The 9646-nt window shown below is 39.0% G+C and overlaps 1 protein-coding gene across 1 annotated transcript; it reads left to right on the forward strand.

The window, feature by feature from the left end:
• The first annotated feature begins 944 nt into the window (after positions 1-944).
• hrh2b (histamine receptor H2b) lies at positions 945-8879 on the forward strand. Its single transcript, XM_050040616.1, has 3 exons — positions 945-1025; positions 6912-7753; positions 7912-8879. The coding sequence occupies exons 2-3, from the start codon at positions 7052-7054 to the stop codon at positions 8371-8373; spliced, it is 1164 nt and encodes a 387-aa protein (XP_049896573.1). The 5' UTR covers positions 945-1025; positions 6912-7051; the 3' UTR covers positions 8374-8879.
• The last annotated feature ends 767 nt before the right edge of the window (positions 8880-9646 follow it).

Consider the following 9646-nt stretch of genomic DNA (forward strand, 5'->3'; position numbering starts at 1 on the left):
CAGAACCAATCTGCCATGGGAAACCCTACCAGGGGCAAAATGCCCCCGACAGCATAGCTCCTAGGGTCATTAGGGCACTCAAACTCCTCCACCACGATAAGGTGACGGTTCTCGGAGGAGGGAAAAAAAATAAAAATAAATAAAAAATCTTTTCACGTTATTATGTGATTCTGCTCCATTTTTTCTTTTTTAGTGTGGCAGCCACATGCTGTAGTAATGTTGACATGTTAATAAAAGTAAAAAGCACTTTGCAAGATCTGCAGCTCAACAATCAGTAACACTACCACCATAACAAACAACCTCATCGGTTATTACAAAGGAAGGTATGTAAAAGTGTTTTTTTAGCTGACTTATTAGCTTATTGGCTTGTCAAATGTTAGCTAGAAAGCTAACGTTTGACCAGATTCATCAGATCATTGGAATTTCATATGACTTGACTTGTCTTGCTTGACTTGAAGCAGGAACTCGACTTGACTTGCTTTATTCTCACCACAGTAATTTGGGACGTGCACATGTGTGACTTACTCAACATCTGGTATGTACATGCACAGTAGTGTAAAATGTGGCTCATCTTGTCCCACTCTCCCCTACCTTAACTATGTTCTTAATGTACACTCTTAATGTCCACACATAGGCAAAATAAAGAGGCTAAAAAAACATGCAATGAAGACATGAGGTGATGACTGGTTGCTAAAAACCCTTATTTGTTAAATGCAACCTTAACCTGTTAAGATAATGTCAAGGCCCTTGAAATTTGAAAATATCATTATTGTAAGAGTAAATGCATTTTTAAGCTAAAACAACAGTAACAAAGCTCATGGGCAATGGATGAATGGATGCACTAGAGGGAGTTAAAGTGCATATGCAGGTTACATGTGTCTGTCTGCACATGTCTGTGAGGACACAGCCAGGAAGGGAGGGAGAGAGAGAGTAAGTTTACACTTAAGCAGGATCAAGGAAGCAGAGGAGAGCATTCATGCGAAGAAGGTTGGGATTTGACGGACATTTAGGACAAACCATGTGAGGTGAGTCAACATGCTTTAAACAACTTTATTTGGGAAGTTACACTGAGGGTTGACCAAGCACACACTTAGACATTTACAAGGATGACGATTCATGCAATAAGTCATGTTTGGTGTTTGGGTTAAGTGTCAGATATGTTATGTATATAAATATATTAAAGTGTTGCTTAGTGATTCATCTATGTCTCCTTTTCTCTGGTAACACACTCACATGATATTAGCGAGCATGTGGGTGTGTGCTTTAGTCCTGATCAAGCAGCAAGGCACTGCGGTTTCACCTCAGACAAGGTATATTTTTTGTCAAACTAGTTGCTTTTGCATGTGTAATTAGAACATAATTGCACATGCTGGCTTGGTGGTTTCACTTTAATTGTTCTGCACATAGGTCTCATAGCTGTAGGTTCAAGCCCTACGTAGGAGAGTGTGTCAGGGTTTATTGTTGGACAAAGATGGTGATGTTGGATCATCAGTTTGTCACCCAGTTTAAGCTACTTTGATCCAGTATGGGGCCGCATGTGGGACAGAAGGCAAGGTTAAGATTAATTTTTCATTTTGTGTAATATTCCTTACTGAAAGACTTATAAAATATGTATTCATGTGTGCAGTTATATCTATTAAGTATTAAAATATACTGTATTGAAACTGTATATCACAGATTCCAACTCTGACGTTTTTTTACTATGGTTCATGGTTGTTTAATTAGTATTTAATTCAAAGTTAAATGTTTCATAAGTCATTAAATTGCATCATAATCTCTTACTGACTTGTTACAGTAAAAACGTGATGGCGTGGGTGGTTGATATGATTACTAGCAATCATAAGGGAGTTGTTCCAGTCAGCTACAGAGCAATTAAGTTTGTGTTGCTGAAACATGGTCCACTAATGGGGGCAGCACATCCTAGATAAGACAATGGAAGAAAAAATGTCCTTCCTTCAGTTTGTGGCAGAGAAAAGTGGAAAAAAACAAAAACAAAACAAAACAGTAGTACACAAATCATTACTTCTCCTTGGCAAATTGCCCATGGATTCAGTATACTGCTGTGAGTGGTTTCACTTTTCACATGTTGTTAGATTGTTGATCTACAAAGCTGGCCCACCTTGTGTCGCACTGGGCCGGATGTTTTGCCACAGTGTTATCACACACTGTTGACTCATCTACCTCACCAGCCACACTTAATTTGTTCCATGATGCAGGGGATTTTTATATTCCCTGACAGAAGACAGGGACATTTAGGTTCTCTGATCTTTGTGTGCAGATATACTTCTATTATATGAACAGCTGTCAAACAGACACACAGTCATATATTTACTGTAGATAACAGCAAGAAAATATATTATTATAAATAATATTACTTAGCTTATACTAAGTGATAACATACAGTATGTATTCATGCACATACATATGCATTTTATGGAACATTGTTCCCACTAGAAGAAAATTACAGTAGATTATTTTGCGACAAAGACTATTTGGGAAGCAAGCAAATTAATTATGCAATAAAATGTAAAATGATCTCAGGTTCTCATCATGGTACTACAGTATGGTGTTGTGTTTCACGTGTTAGTGTTACCATAATCTTTTGGTGCATCGGCAACAAGGCAAAATGAAAGTGGACAAACACGGATCAGTTGCTTTTATTTCTGACTCTTTATGGCCAGGGAAGCCTGGTTCTTGTTGCACTAAATGAGAGCAGCGGACTGACAAGGGACACGGCTCGACTAAACTCTGTCAGTGCTGAAAAAACAAAGTCACCATGGAAACAAGAAGTGTTTATCCCTGAGGGGAATCTATTGACAATATTACATTAAAACCTTGAATTCTCTGAATGGCCTGGTACAGCCGAAACAGTGGCTTCTGTGAATTATCTAACCAAGAGCTTGAGGAAACAAGGTAGAATCTTTATCTGTGATGATGAGCTCTTAAACTGTTGAGCGCAGTGGGTCAATTATTAAACAAATGTGTAACTTTTGATTAATTGATTCCTTTTTGCATTGCATACCTCAGGTGAAGCATCATAGCTGGGAATGTCAGTGGCAGTTACAGTTTACAGAACATGGGATCTTTCCACTTGGTTGTTATACTTTTTTAGACTGTATATGAAGATATATAAAATCATTCTGTCAGTCAATAATAATAAAGCTAAGCTTCTGTTTTAATTCATTAAATGCATCATTTTATCATCAAATCAGTATTTGAACACCCCCATAATTTCCTCCACCCTAACGTAAACATCGTAACATTATATCCGCTCTTCTTATCATTGTCTCTGTAAACACTTCATGTTATCTTAACTGTCGTCACAGCAGGGACAGCACTGGATTTGTAAGAGCCTGAATAGGGTCACAAACATTGTCATAAAACAAAAGATAAAGCAGATGAAAGAACGTGCTAATCCGTATGTTTGTACTAATTTGACATATTCTTTTGTTTATCAAGTGTCATAAAGTTGGAGGTACTGATATCCTCCTATCTAACCATACCAATTTTTGAATAGGCTATTGTTTGTGTGTTTTGAGACGATAGAGAGGTTAGCTGACATGTGATTATAATGAAATGTGACACTACTGTTAAATTAAAGAATGTCTTTAGGCTACAACAAATTGCATTAAATATACAGAGGAGGAACTATGTCGGCAACATGACCCCTTCTATCCAAACCAACAACAATTTCCATGTCTATATGCGGCACTTTGCAGCCTGTGCAAACAACTTAGAGTCAATTGTAACTACTACAGTCAGACAACATATTGACAACAAATAAAAGGTTTATGGCAATATTAAGCTACTCTTAAGCGTATAGAATGTTACATCACCAACACAATGGCTGCAGCCATAAACACACATATTAAAGCAGTGGAAAGATTGCACAGTTTTACACACATATCACATAGCGCACACACAGCACCAAGTTACCAGGCAATGCTGTGAATATTTGACTTTCTGATCTGTAGAAAGACTTCAGTGAGCTCTAGATTCAACCTCAGCTCTAGATTCCACTCAGCATCTTTATCCCAGTATAAGCAGTCCACTAAACCTCAATGTGTGACTGAGCTCCTCAAATTCAAACATTTTATAGCTGAATGAGGCTCTGAGGCACTTAAGATAAGATAAGATAAGATAAACTTTATTGTCCCGCAAGGAAAATTCGTCTTGGGCAGTCTCACATCATATGGCTCGTCAGGACTTTTTCATGTTTGCAACTGAAATGTTGTTAAAAAAATAAAAAGTAATTTCACATATTTACAGATTTAAAAATAGTATTATAGTAACTGATTATCTTTCTTGCACAATGTAGCCTCTTAAGCACAGTACCACCTATCGGCACTAACACTCTGCTGTTGTCTCTGCTTTATAATCATCAAACCTCAATTAGGGAATTTGAGAACCATCGGTCCATGCCAGGTGTTATCTATTTTTTATGGGAGTACTACATCAGATGGCCTTACTGTAATAAGGAAGCAGATAGCAAAGTAAAAACAACAGACTCAAACATGCATCATGTATACACAGTCAAACAGCAGTCTCAGACAGTTAAAACTGGACTTCTTCTAAGTCTGCCAATAGACTTAGACTGTGGTACAGCACGGTAAACATTAAACATAATGTAAACACAATTTAAACACAGAGCGACAAGTTCATAATCATGATCTATCAATAAATAAAGTGTATTTTGCGTATCACTATAGTATTTGCATTTGTTTTATTTGAACTAACCCTAACCCTAACCCTAACCCATGAAATATGAAACACACACAGAATTGATTTAACCGAATGATATTAGCTGTTACTGCCAATGTGTTTTACTTGTTTATTAATAAAGTTACCCATTGAGGATGCATGACTAGTGATTTTAGGATGCAGTCTGATGATTGAAAAAAAAAATGAAAGAAAGAAAACAGCTAAGCTTCCCCGCAAGGCGCGACAGCTGGGGCTTTGAAAGAACACCTCAGAGGAAAATGCCATCCTGGTGATCCAGATGGATCTTATTTTACTCATTCAAACATACTGTGAGTTCAGTATTCAGCTGTTTTTTCCTTCTGAAAAGAGAAAATAGCTTCTTTTTTTTTTGAGAATGCAAACTCATCAGTGAATAAATATTCCTGTCTCTAACATCCTGAAAGGAGCCAATGAAATGTCTCAAATTCCCTTTTCAAACAAAGGTATGTGGTTGGATACACAGGAATCTACCTTTTTTTTTTTCACTGGAGAGCTCAGATTTGTTTACTTTACTCCCTAGACTGTGGCAGAATGTTTTATGGTTGTTTTTAAGATCTTGTCTTGAATTAGCCTGACAGTGATGCACAATAGAGCGCAGCCCAAGCTTTAACAAATGCTCTGGCTCTCTAGTAAATTTTCCCATCTCTAGGGGACAGCTTCCCAGTGTCAACATATGTTTATAAAAAGGCACATTCTTTCTGTGTCTCTCTGTGCTGCTGATCATCCAGGTCCATTAGTTGTGTCACATGTATCTCTAGGCCAACTAAGCCGTACAGATATCATGTTAGAACACAACATTTATTCTTCTATAGATTGTGCAAGAGCTATAATGCCCTGTCATTCCATGAGGTAGACTAATAATGTCCATGAATCCGCTTAAGCATTATAACAGATAGTGCCACTGGTGTTGCTGACATGCAAACATGACATGTATTTATTCTATGGAAATAAAAGACAGCTGGTCCAAACAAAAGCACAAGAATGCTGTTGTACTGAGGATGTTAACCCATTTAATTTGTGGGTGTATTGCAACTTTATGCAGTTAAAAAGACAGTATGTAAGTGGAACGTATTGTATGTGATAGCCTGTACATGTTTGTGTCTGTTTTCATAGTTTCCTTTACAGTTTGGATGGATGGAGGTGTATATACAGCATATATTCACCTGTATTATTTGGAACTTGGTCAAATTGGGATGGAGTTCCCGAAAGAGCAGTAGGAAGAGTAAAGACTAAAGGGAGAGCTGAACTACAAACGACACCACTTACGAGCCAACCCTGCATAAATGTGTCTAATTTATCCTTATTCTGGAGATAAATGTAGATTCTAGCATCCAACTTTGAGACTAAATACAAAACATATGCAATCAGGCTGTACATCTGTTACAATTACTATCCACTATCCAAGAACACTGCAGTAACATTTGTCAGCATGCATTCATTCATTTACAAAGAGTTATTAATAAGGCTTACGTCACTTACAGGATATAGCCTGTTTTCTGATTTGATTTACTGTGTTATTTAACAAGCTGATTTATTTCAGTTTTTTTAATGTGTATTTTAGTGAATTTTTGGAAGCCCAGAGAGGATAAGTGAAAATCAAAATTGCAGGCAACACTGGCAAAACAAGTTTGTCTCCTATGTAGGAGGTATGAGATAGTATCTCCCACATAGGAAATTAATTAAGATAAATTCAGATAAGCCTAAGTTTATCTCCTACCTAGGAGAAATTATGTTCTACATAGGAGATATCATCTCTTATGTAGGATGTGTGACATAATAAACTTAAGTAAACTTACACAAACCAAAAGTTTTTCTCCTACTTGAGAGATAATATCTCAGAGATATTTTGGCCAACATTGCTTCTTCATAGATTGGATAACACCCAGTAGGGAGACTATAATTATATTAATTGCAAAATCAGGATTTTTATACACTCCCTTGTAGAAGCCAATAAGAAAACTATGTCCTAAAGTCTTGCTCATTCTTTTTCGGTAGGTCATTTGCTCAGTAACTATTTGTGGTCATTTGACCTTTAACTGGCAGCTGCACTCAGACTCCTTAAATGTCAGAAGGATTACCATGCTTTACTTTGGAATACACAAATGATAAAAAGTCATTTAAATGATAACATGAATTTTCAGCTACTAACCACTGTTCTTGTTCTCCACCAGGGAAGAGTTTACAGCACTGGCACTGTGAGAAAAGAGATGTCTGGGAAGTGCTTTACACTCTGTGACCTCTTTTGAACTGGTTACCTTTTTTAAAAGAGCCATGTGAAGAATTGCCTGATGGAAGAGTGAACTGGCAGTGGATGAGCTTATGTAAACATTTTCTACTGAGATACCAACAGCAGCACTGTCTCAGTGGCCCTGTGCCTGAGGAGGAGGTCACCATGATCTCCACAGCTCTCCGCTGGCTGGTCCTGGTGTCTTTCATCATTCTGACCATTGGTGGGAACGTGCTGGTGTGTTTGGCTGTGGGGCTCAGTCGCCGACTGTGGCGCATTGCTAACTGCTTTGTGGTGTCCCTGGCAGTGACAGATCTCCTGCTAGGCCTGCTGGTGCTGCCCTTCTCCGCCACTGTGGAGCTGCGCAGCGGGAATTGGCCCCTCGGAGGAGCCCTATGTAACATCTACATCTCACTGGATGTCATGCTGTGTACATCTTCCATCCTGACCCTGCTGGCCATCAGTGTGGACCGATACCTAGCTATTTCAGCTCCCCTTAGCTACTCCCGGAAAGTTACTCCTCTAAGGGTGACACTGGCCATGATCGCCATCTGGGCCTTGTCACTAGCTGTGTCCTTTGTGCCCATCCACCTGGGCTGGAATACAGCGGACTACTTAGTGCAACACTTGGACTGGGACATGGGGGATGAGGACAAGGAGGGACGCTACTGCCAGTTTGAATGGAATAACAACTATGTTCTCATTTACACGTTTGGCACATTTTACCTACCTCTGCTGCTTATGTGTGGAATGTATCTTTGCATATTCAGAGTGGCACGAGAACAGGTCAGTGTTTATTTCATTTTGGAAAACATGCTGAGGTTGGATATAAAAGGTCACAGAGTCATATTCACCGGGTGCTGAATTAAATCCTATCATCAGATCAGTGAGTGAGCTCACCTCATTTTCTGTCTCTCTAACCTTTTCTTAACTGACCTTTTCAGGTGCGGCGTATTCAAGCTGCCACTCCATCATTTGCACGCACAGCATCAACTGCAGCCATAGCCCGAGAGCACAAAGCTACAGTGACCCTGGCAGCTGTGCTGGGGGCCTTTGTCATCTGCTGGTTCCCCTACTTCACCTTCTTCACCTGCATGGGCATAAGGGAAAAGAAAAACCCGCCTAATACACTTAACTCTGTGGTGCTGTGGCTGGGCTATTTTAACTCAGCTCTTAACCCCATCCTGTATCCAGCCTTCAACAGGGATTTCCGCAGGGCCTATGGAGAGCTGCTTCGCTGCAGAAGACTGTCTCACAGAAAACTGCAGCTTACCCGTGTGTCTGTGCATAAACGATTGACCTTTAGTAACGGACAAAGGGTTTTCCAACAGTCTGAGAAACATAAAGACACAGTTAATAAAGAAACTGAGGGAAAGAGCCTCACATATGAGAGGAATGGTCCCTGATGAGCCAAGGTAAAACGCCATGTATCTGTAGTTCCACTGCTGGACTGTAGACAAAATGTTGTAAGCTACAAACTTCTTCCACAAGTCACAGTTCCAGATTAACTAACCATTTACAGTATCACTTAGAAATTTAGTGTATAGTGCCAAAGATAATACTTGTGTAAAATTCAAGGCACAACATGATGAATGTACATAGATTTTTTGTTTGTGTTGTGGATAAAAAAAATAATACATGACTCAAATCCATGTGCTTAATTTAAAAGTGCCCAGTGTTTATGATCAGATATAATCATGATGATGACAATGTCTGGTTATTACACACCTGTAAAACCTATGACCGTGTATTTTAAAGTAGATAGTAGCAGGCAGAGCAGAGCTGAGTGGAGTGAATAGATGACTCAATAAGTGTCCCAGTAAGCTGCATGGAGACAATTTTGCAAATGGTTTATTTTCTCTCCCCTCAACCCTGCCAGTGAGAGTGAATGAGTGACCAGCATGTTTGATATGTACAAATTGTGTATGTTTGACTTGACCCAAGCAGGAGGACCTTAAGGACTTCCTGGATGTTTCAGCAGATTACCTGAAACTCGACCAAACTTTCCCTTATTAAAAAGGATTTTTTTGTATTACTTGTGGATACTTTTAACACTCTAACCCTCTGAGTTATGATGGGGACTGGTTGCATTAATGAAGTCAAATCATTAAAGCTGTTCATAACAAGTCCAACGTGTTTTTAAAGGGAAAGTTCACCCCCAAATCAAAAATATATATATTTGCTAATACCTGTATTGCTATTTATCAATCTGGATTGTTTTGGTGTGAGTTGCAGAGTTTTGGGGATTAAACTTCATCGAACTAGATGGCACTCAGCTTGTGGTGCTCAAAGCACAAAAAAATACATTTGATAAACTCAACAGCAATAGCCCCTTTTCCACCAACATTTCCAAGAACTGGTAATCTGTGTGGTTTGCGTTTCCACCGCACCTCAAATCTCCGGAAAATTTATTCAAATTAGCATGATGACTAAGATGATTCGGCGTGTGCCCTGTATTTGGCTTCACCAGCTTGTTTACTGGTAAGATAGTGCTGGTAGGGAGAGTTGGGGCTGTTTGTCTCAGCCAGCAGCTAAGTTTGAAAGTATTTTAAGATAAGTGTCAAACTAAGATAGTCTACATACAGACCGCTGTCATTTGAGCTTGTTAGTAACAATTCGCTATCAGCTGAACTATCTTGCTGTCCTTGTGTAAAACATAACGTTAGTGACGGTGGATGA

The sequence above is a fragment of the Epinephelus moara genome, chromosome 3 (genome assembly GCF_006386435.1).
Source record: "Epinephelus moara isolate mb chromosome 3, YSFRI_EMoa_1.0, whole genome shotgun sequence".
In the NCBI taxonomy this organism is placed as follows: Eukaryota; Metazoa; Chordata; class Actinopteri; order Perciformes; family Serranidae; genus Epinephelus; species Epinephelus moara.